The 17,791-nt window shown below is 39.2% G+C and overlaps 1 protein-coding gene across 5 annotated transcripts in view; it reads right to left on the bottom strand.

Annotated features, from left to right (window-relative positions):
• Positions 1-2,237: 2,237 nt before the first annotated feature.
• Ssx2ip (SSX family member 2 interacting protein) overlaps positions 2,238-17,791 on the bottom strand; it is a 39,764-nt gene continuing 24,210 nt past the window's right edge. Inside the window, exons 8-14 of one of the 5 annotated variants that reach the window (XR_002817632.1) lie at positions 15,368-15,518; positions 13,635-13,771; positions 12,578-12,751; positions 9,347-9,461; positions 8,734-8,896; positions 5,158-5,410; positions 2,245-2,662 (exon numbers count right to left, since the gene is read on the bottom strand). Coding sequence is in view for 4 of the 5 variants with exons in the window: in XM_023699049.1 (XP_023554817.1) it covers positions 5,278-5,410; positions 8,734-8,896; positions 9,347-9,461; positions 12,578-12,751; positions 13,635-13,771; positions 15,368-15,518 (873 nt within the window). In the remaining variant the exon portion in view is untranslated. Of the gene's footprint in view, positions 5,411-8,733; positions 8,897-9,346; positions 9,462-12,577; positions 12,752-13,634; positions 13,772-15,367; positions 15,519-17,791 lie in introns of all 5 variants that reach the window. The other 4 variants (XM_012516508.2, XM_023699049.1, XM_023699050.1 and 1 more) reach the window with 4 other exon arrangements.

Raw genomic sequence — 17,791 nt, 5'->3', positions numbered from 1 at the left:
AAAAAAAGATCTCAGTAGTTTATTTGAGAATAAAGTGAAGAGTACGTGGCTAGTTGTTGGATTTCTCTTTATTTAGCATTAGCAATAGAATTTGAAAATTTTTCAGAAGTTTGATTTTATTGGGATCAACTAATTCATAGAGATCATCAGTATTATTTTATTCTTTTATTTTTTAAAATGTATTTAGTAGAGGGTTTATAGGGTCTCACTACACAGATCAGACTCACAGTGATCCTCCTGTTTTCAGCCTCCCAAGCGCTGGGATTACAGGTATGTGCCACCACACCCAGTCTCAGTCCCTGTCTCAGCATGCCCTGGGGGCAGGGTGGGGCCAGCACCAGCACAGCAGGCCAGGGATTGAACCTGGTCCCTGCCTTCCTAAGGCAGGTACTTTAGTCCGCTGAGCTATCTGGCCGGCCCGTCAATATTATTTAGTACTTCTTAGTTGAAAAGAAATAAAATTACAGAAATGTGAATCAAATAGTCACTTTTCCAGACAACAGACTAATTCAAACCTGGTATTTCAGAAGAGCACTGTACTTCTAGAGGACTGAGAACTGCCTGGGTTAGACGTGCATGTACACGTTTATGCTGGAAGCCTGCGGCTTGTACCTAGATGCCCCCCAAAGTTTCATGCTGTCATAGGTGGGGCTTTTGCAGAAGTGCTTAGATCTCTAGTGTGATGTTGGGATTAAGGGCGTGCGATGACATTAGTCCACTGACTGGTTTGACATAGTGCTAGGTGTGAGTGGACAGAATATAAAGGGCAGAAAGAGAGCTGTCGCTGTCGCTTGCTGCCTTCCTACCTTCTTTTTTTTTCTTCTGGAACCGGGGATTGAACTCAGGCCCTTGCACTTGCCAGGGAAGCGCTTATTCTACTGAGCCATCACCCTGGCCCCCTCTTCCTACCTTCTGCCCGCTATCAATCATTCCTTGCCATTCCACCCTGCCTTGGAGCCAGGCAATTATGACTGAAACCTCCCAAGCTGCGAGTTGGAAATGCACACTGAAGGATATTGTAATAAATGGGTAAAACTACCATTTAGACATTTTGAAACTTCCTTTTAGGAAAAAAGGTCAGAGAAGGTTAACAAGAGACTTAAAATACATTCCTGACAAAGCTCAGGAACATTTGAAGCTTTAAAGATCAGTAATAAATCCGTTGCCATCGATGACACAACAGCCTGCCAGAGCTCACCGAGGCGTGTAGCCTCCCCTGCCCAAGTCTTACTTGCCGCTAGGCTAAGTGGAAGGCATCTCTTTCAGGTGTGCACCTTAAAATTACTCCACAGTATTCACATTCCTCTCCTTCTGATTTGGCAACTCAAGGCATGTGCTCCGGATGACACAGCTGAAGACCGGGACTCTCTTGACAGTGGTGCTTGAGCACAATGCCAGACCCACAGTCCTTTTCCAATTTTTGACACAAGGTATTATTAAGTCACTAAGTTGCCAAGGCTGAACTTGAACTGTGATCTTCCTGCCTCACCCTCGTAAAAGTGCTGGGATCGCAGGTGTCACTATGTCCAGCGAGATTTAAGCTTTCATAATAACCTATACCATGGTAACGTTTGTTAATTGTGGCATGACCTCAGTAAAAAGGGGTTAGAAAAAGTACCTAGCATCTTAAGAAAGTTTCAGGATTCTAACACAATCTTCATCAGTATCACACAGTGTAGCACTCAGCACGTGCTAAGCATGACACTTAGCACAGACATTTCTGAACTATGAATATTGAGGGTGTCCTTCACGCATCATAGGCATTACAGTACTGCTAGATCTCTGTCAAAATCATTATTTTTTTTTAACTTCAACCAAATTCAAGTGTTTAAATAAAAAATTTAACCAATATAGTCCATTCCACTCTTACTTTACACCCAGGATGGTGGAGGAAAAACACATACACTATTTAGAAAAGTAGGAAGCCCATATTATTCTTATCTGCATAGCCCAAGACTTTCCAAATAGTTTTTCTATTGGATGATAATACATGTTTATACTGGGGAAGAAAATCCTATACTGCCTTGCAGGTCAGCAATTTAGAAAACATAACGCCAAGCAAGGCAAACACTACTACACATACCTCCCACGGGCACTAGCACTACCCGGCAGCAGAAAGCCTACGGGCACTGCTGTGAGACAGCCAGCAGGCCCCGGGACAGAAGTGCTGGCCCACGACGTCTGCACAGACTTCCCGTGTGGACAGCAGCGACCCTGTTTACTTCAGTTTGGGTCTATGGCTGGTCTTCCACTCCACTCAGCAATTTTCAAGGGCAAGGAGGGCACCTGTCATCTTTTCCCCAGTGATCACAAAGAAGCCATTTGCCCTGACATTTGGGAGGAGCTTTGTAAATGTTCATGAACAGATGGAAAAACCGTAAGGACAAACATAGTGAAAAGCATATTTACTTGAGTTCCATAATCCAAGCTTACTTTAAATCCACTTTAGCAATAAGAACACAGTGTACATCAGGAAGGAGACTAAAGATTTTTACAACAGGGCAATCACAGAAAGTCTTGTCACCCCGCAGCACTCCAGGCATGCACACCGCAGAAACCGAGCCCTCCCGGGGGTACGGGCTTTCAAGACGACGCCCCAAGGGGAAGGCCACGACTGGACCTCAGGGTTCCTCCTTCTCATCACGCACCACAGAATCTTTTCCTACAAAAAGCACGTAGTCACAGTGGACCGACAATTCTTTCCAAACATTCCAATTATACCATGAGGCAAGCAATTTGCTGTGCACTGTCTGAGACACTCATCCCTTAGTATATTGCTTCTCCGACAAGATATTTACCACTTATATTTTAGTCAGGATATTTTTGCGTCACCAATTCCTCTAGTAATTTCCCAGACTGTAAATTGCAGATGTAAACATTTGAAAGTAGGAAAATTTTACCTCAAATTTTGACACTTTTGCTTTGATAATTCAAAATGGATGTGTCATGTAAAAACAAACGAAGCACAAAACATCTCAGATTCTTACGCTGATAAGAAAACACCGAAGATTATCAGGGCTTTACGCTGATGGCGACATTACTGAGGCTGAATGCTAAGACTGGAGCACAGCTGTGTTACTAGTTCACAGAAATTCCACAGAAAAGCAAGGGAAAATCTTGGGAGTTTGTGTGTAGATTCAAGAGTTTTCCAGTAAGGAAACCATTCCAACATTCTGGTAAGTTTAGGAGATTAGGGATCACTGTACCACTAGAATATATTTAGGATTAAAACTTCTAGCAGATCTATGCAAATACCAAAGGCACAATCAATCTGGAGTTTTCATTTTACTGTTTTTTTCACATCTGAGATTTTAAAGGCTCAAGGGCATTTTTAACATGAGAATTTAACCCAGTTTAAAATGGAAACACAACAAAAAAACACAGCTTTCTAGAAATCTATCCTCATGGACTGCAGTATTCTAACTTAAGAGATCTGTATGAAAACCCAGCATGTTTACTTCTGATAAAGTAAACCCCTAGGAGAAGTCCTGACAAATCTATCAGCAACTCTTCAAAATTTCTGATTGCCTTTCTTCAACCACGTCATTGCTAAATAGCAAAAGAATAATTATATTCCAGGTAGATTTCATCTGGAATATGGTACTCTGAAAATTCATTAACATTTTTAATATTTTAAAGACACGACCATGCATTAAGCTGAAGGTAGAGAGTGACTATCATTCCAGAGCCAGCTCTTTGAGACTACAGATGCAGTTACGTTAGGAGTACATTCACTCCGGTCTCCTACGATACTCTAGTGATAGCCGATCAACCTTAGAAAAATGGCTACTGCTACACAGCTCCTAAGAGTCACATACAATAAGCAGATGAGAACTAGGCCTGGGGGAGAGGCTAAACAGACCAGCCACAAACAGGGTGAGTGTCTCTAAGTGATTGAACTAATGGGAAAGGAGAAGGCAGATGGAGCCAAACTATTCTACCTAGCAAGGACTGGGTCTGTGTAGTTTTCTATGTACAGAGACAAGCAGCGCTAGGCACTTAAAAGCTTTTTTGATGAAAATCTAGGGGGAAGAGCTTGACCTACAATTTTTTAGCATTACTACTATCAATAACATACTTTTCATGAGCAAACATGCAGTGACACACATTACAGAGCAAAAGCGCCTAAGACTGTTCTGAAAATGAAATGATACAAGATTGTCCCGAGTATATTTGGATTATAAAATCTTCTATTTTTACATTATCATATTTAATAGTAATGGTAAATATTTCATTGAAAAAATACTAAAAAATTATTGGCAATGATACAAAGCCCTAGCTAGTACAGATATTACTGTACTAGTACTCATCTGATAAGGGAATTATCTCTATCCCAATGTTTTCTATATTTTTTATTATCTGAGTATCTTAAACCAATCTCCTTAAATTGCTATTCAAAGGTACTTTAGTTGTCCTGTCCCTATTACTCTATAATCAATAGTCCTTTTACAAATTATAATATCCTACATATATAAAATAAAAATCTAATGCTGTAGAAAGTCTCAAAAATGTAATGTTAGTATGCTGATTTTCTAAAGAACGTGGCTTCGCGGGATAACTCTGAATAGTTATTGCCCGGATGGATTTTAAAAAACTTAAATATAATATAGTCATGATCCTAACATATCTTTAAACAGAATATCACTAGGAACATTCTATCAGCACAAAATACTATATTTATGGTTGTGCGAATCTTTTAAGTCTTAAAGCTTCTTAACATAATCATGTATATTTATATACAAAACATACATAAATTTTACTTTATTTAAAACATATGAAAGAGGTAATTCCAAAATCACACTAAACATAATAAATATAGAACTTGCTTTGTTAAAAATCTACAGTATACATTCAAGTAAAGGCTAAACTTCCAATGCCAACTATATTTGGGACAAAAATTAAACATTTACAATAATCAGTTTCCTAAAAGTGCTATTTTTAATACCTATAAAGAGGAAACTCATTCTAGTGCTTCTGTTTCTATCCAGACATCTATACATTCCTTTATTCACAGAGCCAGATGCTTCTGTTACTAAAAATACACATCCAAAGCTTTTATACTCTTTTAAATAGATTTAGCATTTCAGCTCTTTGGGGAAGACAGGGAAGTCCAAACAAACGACTCAGAACATTCTTGAATTATCAGAGATGACTCACTTTATGACACACCCTGTTTCAACTCAGATGAAACAAATCTGATGAATATGTTAGTGAAAAAGAGTTCTCATCCACACATCAACTATAAGTCATCTTTCTCTACGTGACGATTTATGTAGGTCAAAGAGCATCCACTGAGCAGCCTGGCTGCGCCCCAGGCCTGGACACCACGCTCCACGTCTGACTGGTACATTCTCTTCCAACCTGATCGGGTTTCATTTCTTCAGGAGTTACAGTCAGCACACTGACTGAACTGTAGGGAAAAGAAAGGCAGAGCTTAATAATTACCCCCACCTTCTCTCACGTACTACACTTCAAAGTCTGACATTTACAAGTCTTGCTGTTCCCAGGCTTGTGTGAAGGGAAGTTCTGAAGCTACACTGACCAAGAATGTTAAAGAATTCCAAAGTGGTTTCACCGATCACTTCTCTCTGCCCACCACCTATTTTTCTACTGGTCTGCTTATTATCTGTATCCCTCTCGTCTACTCAGAAGCATGCTGCCCAGGTGAACCTTAAGGGAGACACATGCGTGGGTCTTCACAGCTACGTTCCACAGGTCTCCTTTCTATTTTCTATTCTCCTATGGGTTCCCTCTATACTTGTCCATCATTGCTGAGTGCTCTCTCTCACACCTGATACTCAAGACACTTAACAAGTGTCTACAGGATGTTAAGAAAACAGAAACTGAAGCCAGATAAAAGTTCAACCAGTCTCAGAAAAGAAACCGAGTCAAATGACTACTTTAAGATCTATGGAGCAGAAACAATGATTAAATTTTCACCTGAGTCTCTCTTGTAAGTTTTTTCACAAGACCTTTTCTAAACATACATTGTTTGAAACTTTTGTTAACTCACTTGACCTTATAATATGGGAAAGCTAGAAAATATTATGTAACTTTTAATTCTAAAATTGAAACCAGTACCTTGAAATTTTTATTTACATTTGTTTACCAATATGGCACTTAAAGAAGAAAGAAAGAACACTCAGACCTCAGCTCAGAATCCCTACACCTCTGAGGTGTCTCTGGTGACATCAATGATCAACCTAGTCCCTTAAGGGACTTAGTACACCAGTCACCCCAACTGGAACACAAAACAGCCTTTATATAAAATTCTGATCTAGAGTGAGGCAGAAATGAGGCTACAAATACTCCTTCAAATACTCCTACAAAGACTTCAGCTACAAATACTCCTTTATCTTGCTGCAATTTTATTATCAACTGAAGCCAAAGTGTTTCAGGTACAAGAGACCCAACTTTACAAAATAATCTAGAATTAACCAACCAAGCTGCACTGCTTTTAATTCTTTTCTGTTTGTTATATTTTCAGAGACTAGAATAGCTTAACAGAGACCGAGTTCCTTTAAACTCTGTGAATCTATTTCTATGCCACTGGTATGATTAGAAGAACCAGAAAAGCATTTTAATAACATTTGTGAGCCAGGCGTGGTGGTGCACGCCTACAATCCCAGCACTCAGGAGGCTGAGGCAGGAGGAAGGAGGATCACTGCCAATTGAAGGCCAGCCAGGGCTACAAAGGGAACTCAAGGCCAGCCTAAATTGCATAGTAAAACCCTGCTTCAAAGACAAATACAAGGGCGAGCAAGATAGCTCAGCAGTCGAAAGCCTGATGTTCGATCCTTAGCACCACATGCCACAGCCAGCCCTGCCATTAGGGTGGGCTGAACCGACCAAAAAACAACAACAACAACAACAACAAAAAACAAAAACACACACACATACACACATATTTATGTTTAGTTTTGCTATCACTGAACGTTTACAATAGGACCGTTTAAGTTATTACATATTTAACTCACACTTAGCTCATAATACCCTGTCATATAGGTACTAAATGTTGGACTTTTATCCTTATTATAAAATACAATGCCATCAAGGAATATTTATGTCAAATATTTCAAACTATAAATACTTATGTAAAAAAGTAAACATTTAAAACGTTTCCCTAACTGAATCTCCTGGCTTATATAACTGATTCCTAAAATCTTTTTTTCACATAAGAAAACAGCATGCTTTACTAAAATTATTTTCTTTTTCCCTCTTTTAACAATTTTAATACTGGCCCACTGCCTCTAAAACAATACCTAATGTACAAATACAGACAGCAGTGCACATGCCTGTAACACCAAGCACTCTGGGAAGCTGAGGCAGGAGGATAACAAGTTTGAGTTTCGACTGCAGAACTTAGAACTTAGTGACACAGCAAGACCCACTTTCAAAATAAAAAGGGAGGGGGGATGAACTGTAGGTCAGTGCAAAGGCCTTGGGTTTGATCCCCAGTACAGCAAACAAAACAAAGTAACCAAGACGAAAATGTTTTATGAAGTGAAATTCCAAATGTGAGTGTTGCACAACAGCAGAGTGGCGTTATGGAGGAAGAACACTGCTCCCATGTTAATCCTCGCTGGCCCGGGTGAGCACGCGGTGGCGCATCATGTTTTTTCCTCCACAGCTGCGCCTCTGTCACCTTTCTGCCTTACCATCCGTCTCTCACACCTCTCAGTCCTGCGCACTAACTACCCGGTCTCTGCTCACGTACCGCGTGCTTCCCAGCTCAGGGACCCAAGCTTACCTGGAGTCCTCTCACCCGGCTCTTTTTTGCTCCCTAATGTTTAGAGTCCTAATCGCCCAATCTTTTCAAAGTCTGTAGATTACAAACCTCATCCTCCCTTTAAAAGCTAAATACTGTTTTAAAATCCAGCTACTTAGCTTTTCTTGGCCCAAAGGCCAGCGGGCCTCTTCCACACGGAGCTCCACACCAGTTTCTCATGAGCACAGGCCAAATGCGCCGCAGCTGGCTTCCGCTTGCTGTCCACACACTTGCCCAAGCACCAGCAGCCTGAGGCACTGTGTCCTACTTGAGTTAAGATCACCATCGCACTTCCAACTTCACGCCTGCCGTTTTCCTGTTCTCCACCCCTCTAGCAATGCTGTTTGCTCTGCTTAGTTCAAAGCTCATCTTGGAACAGGATCAGAGATAGTATTGTTATTGTAGCTTAGAAAATGATTTAAAAATTTGAAAGAGGAAAATACCAAAATGCAAGTACTAATACCAACTTGTGGGCTTCCAGGGGGTAGGCAGCAACCTCATTTAAACCTTACTGTCCCCAAGGGCGACAGATCTTCATCACTCAAGATGAATAGGCCCTTCTCAGTTCTTTGCCTTCAAGGCCCATAAAACAGGCATGCCAGAAAAACCTGCATCTATGTCTTACAAAAACTGCACAGAACATCTTTACATTTAACACAAAGTACTTAAAACAGTGATGCCAACAAATAAGAGTATATTTTAAACGTGAAACCAAAAGACACACAAGACACACAATCTGGCTCAGAACAGGGACCATGTCTACCTTGCCACACTGCTGTACACCCAGCACCTAGCATGAGGTCCTCCTGGACACCTAGTAAGTATCACAGAATGAATACATCAGTCTACTAAATCCCTCTCCAAACGCTAAACCGTTGCAAATACCACTGATACATCTTTTCCTTAGCAGCATCGACGTTAGGAATTTGTAGAAATATGTATAAAGACCAAATATGAACAAATACCTATGTTCCGATACACAGGAACGTGTCTGGCAAGAGTCTAGAGTTGGTGAAGCAGGCAGAGATTTTGTCATTTTAGATGTGCAAACTGGAGACCCATTAGACGTGCTGGGGGGCTTCTTCTGCCTTTGCTTTGAGTGCACTGGAAGATTGTCTTGATCAGAACCTGTTTAAAAAAAAAAAAGGAGGGGAGGAGGCAGTATATATGGCAAAGTAATAAATACAGTGAAAACAAGGATGACTTATTTGAATTCTGTGTGAAGTATGACAGAATAAATTAACCTGCTATCTCTGCTACATGTTCTACAAGCCTTAATGAGGATTTACTTTTAAAAATTTTATCTCCAGATTGATAATTTGCAAAAACTTGACATTTTCACAACAAAAGTTACTCTTGCTATGTTGGTATTCTTGTCACCCCTATTCTGACTCCAGTAAATTACATATTAAAGCTTATTGATCTTTAGGTCCAATAAGAGAACTCTACTTGGTGGTTATATATATATATATATATATATATATATATATATATATATATATATCACACACACACACACATGCACACAATATATTTCACCCAGAGGCAGGATCAGATTAAAGAGTATGAAGTACTCACTTCCTGAGAAGGCACTGAAAAGTTTCACATTTTCTGAGTTCGGGTGGTCAAAGGTAGTCATATTTAAAAACTGCTGCTTTAACCAACTGGCTCGCTCTTCTTCAAATGCCTTTCTCTACCATCACAAACAAATGAAAAAAACAATGATCAACACCTCAACATCCCACAGAGTCACAACTTCCTGTGAATTCCTTAGCTGGCTGTGTCTGCTGTTTGGCTACCTATATAAAACGATTTATGTCAACTAATTAAAATCTTCAAAACCTCTACTTATGCAAAACTATGTTAGAAAAAGAATTTTACAAATGTACCCAATAAACAAATAACTATTTTCACATTAATTTTTAATTCAAATGCAAAAAGCAACAGAATATTAACATTTGAACCTAAAAGAACACAGCAAAACACACTGCAAAATCATCACCAAAAATAAAAACAAAAGGACTGCTGACCTCATCAAACATATCACTTGGCAACTAGTCATCTCCCAGTACTAGGAGCTGCCAACACCACACCACAGGGACACAGGCAGACTATGTCCTAGCACCCCTTTTCAACAGCTGATGAACCCTAAACTCAACTCCCTCTCACCCTGATGTCTCTCACGCATCCATCCTAGTCCCCACTCTCCCCAAGGACTCCCGTCTGGATGAAGAATTCTCAGGGAAAGGCACTGGGGGACTGGGAGTAACACAAACTGGCCAGAGTATCTTCTGGAACAGGGCAGTGGGGCTCAGAAACAGGGCTGACCTCTCTCCTTCTCTGGATAGATATTCTGGCATAAATGTTTAGCCCCCTGAGGGAAATAGCAGCTGAAACCGACTTTCACAACCGTGGAGGAAAACCATGTCAGCTACTAAATAACCAATATTGAGAACTACAATTATAAGTATTAATACAAAATCATGAATCATTAGCCATCTGAAAAAACTGATAATGTAAGAGAAAAAAAAAAACAAGGTCAAGATAAATAAACTAGTCAAGCATAACAGATAATTCCAAAGGTAAAATATCTTCTAAAAAGATTTTAAAAAAAAGTTTTAACATATTAGGTTAATGAGTGTAAAATAAAAATGCTAAACTTAGAACTTTATAAAAAAATAAATCCTTAAGGACCAAGTAACAAAACTGACTCCCAGTCTGACGATATACAAGATTAAAAAAAAAAATACTAAAAATGTTGGACACAAAGTAAACCTATAGCAATACTCCAAAGGTCAAGTATTTAAAGGCATTCCAGAACATGAAGAAACCAAAAAAAAAAAAAAAAAAAAAAAAAAGAGAGAGAGAGAGAAATAAAAATGTACAGACTATGTTACAATGTGGCTTCTCAGCAAAAACCAAACACTAGAAGATATGAAGTAATTCAATGTCTTAAGAGAAAAGGTGAAAGCCAAATTCTACAGCTATGTAAACCAATCAAATAAGAAAGCATTTTTGGATATTCCAGGATTCAGCATATATATTATTTATGTACTATTTTTGAAAAAGTTACTTAAGAAGGTACATAATGTGGGAAACTGAAAGTAATCTTCCAAAGAGGAAAAGCTGAGATGGAAGACACACAGTAACACTGAAGTGGCATCTGGGCTTACGAACTCAATTCTCTCCCAATCCTAACTGAAAACCAAACTGGATGAGAACTGACTCAAATTTCCCCGTAAGGACAGCATTGAGCCTGACCAGTGAAGCGGATTTGGGTCTCATTCAATTTGGTTGGGATCAGAATTGTGGAGAGAATCAAGTGCACGGACCAGGGCACCACCGTAAATCTGACTCAGGATATCACAACGAAAGCTACGGAGAAAGTCAAAGAATTCACTAGGTGACGATAATCTCTTCTGGGTGGCAGAGTTTTAATAACAGTATATTTTCCATCTCCAAACAATTATTTTTGAATAAAAGCATTTATATAATCATAGTGCAGTCATAATTGTTTTCTGGTTTTCAAGTTTTAAGTCTCACCGTTAGCATAAGTACTTAAACCTGGATTGTAAAAGAGGATTGGATACAAATGCAGTAACATTGAAAATGAGAATAAGACAAAACTAATAAAGAAGAAAGAGGTACAACAAGGATTTATCTCTCACTGCAGAGATTTGTTTGTTTGCTTTTGATTCAGGGTCTCACTAAGCAGCTGGACTTGTAGTGATCCTCTTGTCTCAGCCTCTCTCCTGCTGGGATTACAGGTGTGCACTACCACTCCTGGCTTTGGGGCTTGCATGGTATGCTGCACCAGGGATCTGCACCAGGGATCAAACTCAAGTCCTTGAGCTTGCATGGCAGGTGCTTAGATCACCTAGCTATCTCCCCAGCCAGTTACTGTAGGGATTAACTGACACCATCTGAAGTTGAACAAACTTAAACAGAAGCACTGAGCAGGTTTTAAGTAAAAACAAACAAAAGAGAGAACCCAGGAGAACATAAATTTAAAATGTTATACAGAAACAGATGTGGAAGAATGCAGGACAGGAAGGACTGTAGGGAACAGAACGTCTTATATTTCACAGCAGACAATGGACCAAAAAAGATAAAACGTTAGAGTACTTCCCAAAAGAAGCGCCAACACAAGCATCCAATGGTGGTTCCCTCTGAGAAACAAAACCAGGTATATAAAGAAGATGGGTGGTTTTCATTTTGTAGTTTTTTCTATGGGTTGAGTTATTAAAAAAATCAAAAATGTGTTCAGTCATTACTTCTACAACTTTTGAAATGGAAACGTGACATGTAGGCTATGTATTGCTAAGCATTCGTGTATTTGTGTTATGTGTACATGTACATACTGAAATGAATAAATCCAAACTGTTACTTTTAAAGCACATATTTCTGAATGAGGGATATAAATAGCAGAACGTTATTTACTGTATTTATATTTTTAAAAAACATACATGTTCTTATACCATCTTCTACATCAATACTAGTGACAGTGAATAAATAACAGGAGTCCAACAGAGACCTGTGATGTTATGCTAAATACGTAACACAGAATGCCAATCAGAATTTTTTTTTAAATTGCAGTTCCCAAATGGGTAGGAGGGCAGGGAGAAGATACCATTGTGTAACAGCTCATTAAGATTTCAACTTAAGGTTATTTATGAGCTAATCAGCAAGTACTCAGGAGAAAAGCTGGAAAGCAAAGAAACCACTACAATCAGTGCTAGAACTCCAGCGAGGCCTGCCAAGCCCAAGCCCAAGCCCCGGGACTTGCAGCCGCACCGCTGCGCATAGTACCTCCAGCCCTAGGCGGATCGCCGCTTCTGTGAAGCTCCGTCTCTCTCTCTCAAAATTCTTCTTTTGCTCTTTAAAAAGGGACCACTCTTCCTTAAGGCGTTCCTTTTCTTCCAGCAAGTAACAGTCTCGTAACAGTGAAGTGGTATCGTCATCACATGCAGTAGCAAGCTGCTGCTATTAATTTTAAAATATAGTAAGTTCCGGGTGATGCTTCTGACACTTCCCCACATTAAAATCAAAGCAAAAAGAGGGGATGGGGAGATGGCTCAGTGGAATAAGCGCTTCCCTGGCAAGCGCAAAGACCTGAGTTCAATCCCTGGCTCTGCCAAAAAAAAAAAAAAAAATCAAAGCAAGAGAAGGCTGGTCAAACGATGTAGCAGGGACAGCAATGACGAGGAACAACCAAGTCAAATGAGGAGCCTTTTCTCAAAGGCTATGACTCCATTCAGAAGCATGAGCTATTTAAGAAATAGTGTGCAATTTATTTGCTAGCAGAAAATGTAGTTTAGGGGCCTGGGATATAGCTCAGTGGAATAAGCAGCTGCCTGGCAAGCACAAAGTCCTGAGTTTAATCCCTGGTAGCACACACACCAAAAAAAAAAAAAAAAGAAAAGAAAAGAAAAGAAAAAAGAAAGAAAGAAATGAGAGAAAAAGATAAAAGAAAAAAAAATCATTTGTCATGTTTCACATCTTAGGGCTGGCCAGATAGCTCAGCAGATTAAAATGCCTGTTTAGGCAGACACAGGGATGGGATTTAATCCCTGCATGCCATGCTGGCCCCACCCTCGAGGCCAGTGTGAGACTGGGTGTGGTGGCGCAAGCCTATAATCCCAGCACTTGGGAGGTTGAAAACAGGAGAATCTCTCTAAGTCTGACCTGTGTAGTGATACCCTGTAGACCTTGTACTAAATACATTAAAAAAAAAAAAAAAAATGTAGTTTTGGAAAACATCAAATACAGAGACCTTATGATAGTAAAAAATAAAAATCTATTAAGATTTAGAAAAATTCTGGCCTTTCAGAGGGCAAAAGAACATTAAAAGGGAATTCACATTTACCTGTAAAAGTTGCTGCTGCGTTTTAATCATTTCTTTACATTGCTGAATTTCCAACTCCAGCTTCTCAGTTTCCTGCTCATGGTCTTGTCGTGATATCACGTCTTCATCGTTAAAACCTTCCAAGTTCACCTTTGAAACTAAGCCAAACCGCTGTGCTGACATTTTCCAGCCACCCTTACACTGGAATACACTTACAAATAAGGCTCTGAGAATGTTCATAGAATCTCACAGGTTTTCTAAGAGGTAGTTCTTTCCATAAACTATGATAAAATATCATTTTTTAACAGAAAAAAACTTTTAAAAGCAAAGCAACTATAAATTTATATGGTTTTGGGAATAAATGATGTCATTAAACACAGAGCTCTGCTGCCAACGCTCAATTCACGTCTTCAAGACAATGTCTGGAATTGGACCATGTTCACAGAACAGTGTTACAAAAAGTCATTAATTATGCTCTTGCTGATACTGCTTCAGAGGCCAACGTGGGACTACAGACCTTGCTCTCTCACACTGCATGTAACAAACACCACATCCAGACATGCTTGCTGCTTACTAACAAGGCCCTACAATGGGCAAAATCGCATGTAAATTAACACTGACATTTAAAGGACAGAATGCTTGATGCCTAGCAGTGAGGGGCTGGGGAGATAGGTCAGCAAGCTAAACGGCTTCTGGCAAGTGCAAGGACTCAAGTTCAATCCCTGGTACTACATGCCGTGCTGGCCCTGAAACCAGATGTGGCAGCACATGCCTACAACCCCAGTGCTGGGGAGGCTGAGACAGGAGGATCACTGCTAGGCTGCAATGCCTAGTGAGACCCTGTATCTAAAACAAAAATGAAAAAAACCTAGCAATGAGTTCATTATTTTAACAACATAAAATAAACTTTCTTTAAATTAACTTCATTTACTAAGCAGAAATCTTAATTTTCCTGATTTAAAAACATCAAATTTTACTTAACAAATATAGAATACAAAATATTAAGGATATACCTATCAGTACAGATGAAGGTATAGGGGAATAATGTCTAATAAAATGTTAAATGAAAAAAAATCACACTGAATAAAATAAGTATACTAAATAATGTTAGTTTTCTATGATTAAATAAACATTTCACAAATACCAATAGAAAAAAGCTAAAAACCACAAGCACCAAACTATTAAATGCTATATACAGGGAATGGGTAAATGAATTTTCTACTTTACATCCTTTATTGGTATTTGGCAATATTATTATTATTTTGTCTTTTTTTTTTTTGGTGGAACTGGGGCTTGAACTCAGCCCCTTGCGCTTGCCAGGGAAGCGCTTATTCCACTGAGCCATCTCCCCAGCCCCTTGGCAATATTACTACAAAAATAATTTTTAAATTATTTGGAACTTAGCAATATGCAAATATGTGGAAATGGGGAAAGATTCACCTTTTTACAACATGATAAATGTTTGGAGCTCTAGATTTAGTAAAAGATCACAGTTCTCTATAATTATATGTTGCATTCATAGCAGATGGATATTACGATATCCTTTTATCATTGAAATAATTTTTATAACAACAAAGTATATTTTTTACATTCAAATTTCAATCTCATGATAAAAACTAAGGGAAAGCTTGCTCTCAACCCATTAACTGAGCTACAAATTTCAGGTCTGAGCCCACAGCATGACTTTCCAAATGAGTGAAAATCCAACAGGTTACTGCTACAACTCACTTCACAGGCAGTGCAGTGGTAGTTACCTTGGTTGTCAAGCTTTTCTACATGACTTTTCAAAATTCTCCACTGTTTCCTGATGCTATTTGTAAGCTGCTCTCTCACAGTTTCACAGGAAAGGTCCCACATGCTCTCTCTGCTCAGCTCTCCGCCATCCTCTTCAACATCAGAGATAACCTGTGAATGAAGAAAAGTAGGAACCATTATCTTAAAGTGGCTTTCCACCCAGATGGTAGTTAGAAGATTACCGGTCTTACCAGAATCATTTCTGTGCTGTATCTTACTACTACACAACCCAGTATTGCATTTATGTATCTTGAGAGAAAGCAGTGAATATTAAGGACAAAACCTTCCCAATTCAAACCTCTTCAAACCTCAATGAGAATCCAAGTAGCGACAAAGTCATGGAACTATCTGCTCATCATCTAACACTGGATAGGAACTGAGATGGTCTATCCACATGTCCCCCAAGGCCATATGTGCCTATGGGTGGAGCTTTGGGGAGACAAGTGGACCATGGGCCTGTATGCCTGATGCTGCAGAAGGAGGTGGGGCTGGGTCAAGGGAAGCAGATCACTAGGGGCGTGAGCCAGTGGAAAGCTGCGTTCTCCCTCATGGCTCCTTTCTTTTTTCTGCTTCCCAGCTACCGGGCTGTGATCAGTTCTCCTCCACCAGACCCTCCCACCATGCTTGCTGAGAGCCAGCCAAATACGAACAAAAACCATGAACCAAAATAAACTTTTCCATTACACTGTGGGTGTCAGGTATCACATTCCAGCAACAAGAAAGTGTTTCAGAAAAAGATTTAGAAGATGAGGGAGCTGGGGAGATGGCTCAGTGGAATAAGCGCTTCCCAGGTAAGCTCAAGGGACTGAGTTCAATCCCCAGTTCCAAAAAAAAAAAAAAAAAAGATGATTATGTGGTATGCAGCCAAAGGCTGAACTGAGATTTGGAGTTAGATAAAATTGCTGATCCTTGGCTCTTTACAAATAAACCTTTGAAATGATCTCCAAAGTAAAAGTAATTACTAATTCTACCTTCCTCACATAATTTTTAGACAGCCAGGATAGTATTTCTTTCTATTGGACAAAGACACAAAATCACAAGAAGATGCAGCAAATTTTAATGACACATTATCATACAGAATCAAAAGTAGCATAAGGAATATGGGAAAACAATCCAAAAGCACACCCTAAGTCATAACAACATGTACATAAATAAAACAATCCTAACTTATCTGAATATCCAGAAAGGTAGATAAACTATACTAATTTGAACAAAAAAGTTCTTGCTGGGGAAAAACAGGAGAAAGAAGATGCAGAGAAGGGCTGATTTTGACTATAACTTGCCATATGAGATCAGGCTGCACCCACAGGCACAAACAGCATGAATGAGGGTGAAACTGAGTGAAGCCTGCATCAGCAGCCCCCAGGCAAAGCAGGGGAGGAAGTGTTCAGCTCGTGGCTGCACCTCTGGTTCTCACTGATCCAACTTCAGGAGACACCTGCCAGTAACTCTTCTGAGGAACATCTTTCTGACACCTTAAACCCTACCAGAATACAGGCTGCACATCCCTTACCTGAAAAGCTTGGGGCCTGAAGTATTTTGGAGTTTGCAATACTTGCATCTGAGATAGCTACCTTAGGGATGGGACACAGTCTAAACATAAAACTCATTTATGTTTCATATACACCATACAAATACAATGTCAAGGGAACTTTGCTTTTTTGAAACAAGGTCTCGCTATGTAGTTTAGGCTGGACTTGAACATACTATGTAGCAAAGGCTGGCCTGGAACTTCTGATGATCCTTCTGCCTTAGCCTTACGAGTGCTGGGATTACAGGTGTGCACCACCATGCCTGGTGGGCATGAAGGTAATTTTATGTATTTTGAGTCTGCGTTTTGACTATAACTTGCCATGTGAGATCAGATGCATAATTTTCTACTTGTAGCATCATGTTGATGCTCAAAACATTTCAAATTTTTATAGCATTTTAGATCTTAGATATTCAGCTTAGGAAGGCTCAACTTGTGTAACAAATTTTTTTAAATTAACAATATAATAGATACTGTGAAGGGGAAAGAAACTGCTCAAAAGGAAATACATACTGGAATGGGGGAAAGGAGAATAGGAAGGGAAAAATATGTATATATACACACCAAATAGCTAAGATAATTGTACTATTAATTTCTATTAATTAATTGAAAGGAACAGTGCTTATACTGTTTGATCAATTTTGCATGCCTGTATCTTATAATCTGCCCAACTATTCTGAAAGTAGCAATATGCCATATAAAAATCACTAATTCTCATCATCTTGCTTTGAAATTCTGTACCACTTTTGTTTTCCTCTCTTTAAAATGATAAAAATCACAACCACGTTTTCCAGATTGAATAAAAACCTATCACTGTAAGATGAAAATTTTTTAAAATATCATGGAATTTAAA

This window comes from Octodon degus, unplaced genomic scaffold (assembly GCF_000260255.1).
Source record: "Octodon degus isolate 3935 unplaced genomic scaffold, OctDeg1.0 scaffold00109, whole genome shotgun sequence".
Taxonomy (NCBI): Eukaryota; Metazoa; Chordata; class Mammalia; order Rodentia; family Octodontidae; genus Octodon; species Octodon degus.
The sequence above is the reverse complement of the archived record's forward strand: the minus strand, read 5'-3'. Positions and strand labels throughout refer to the sequence as shown.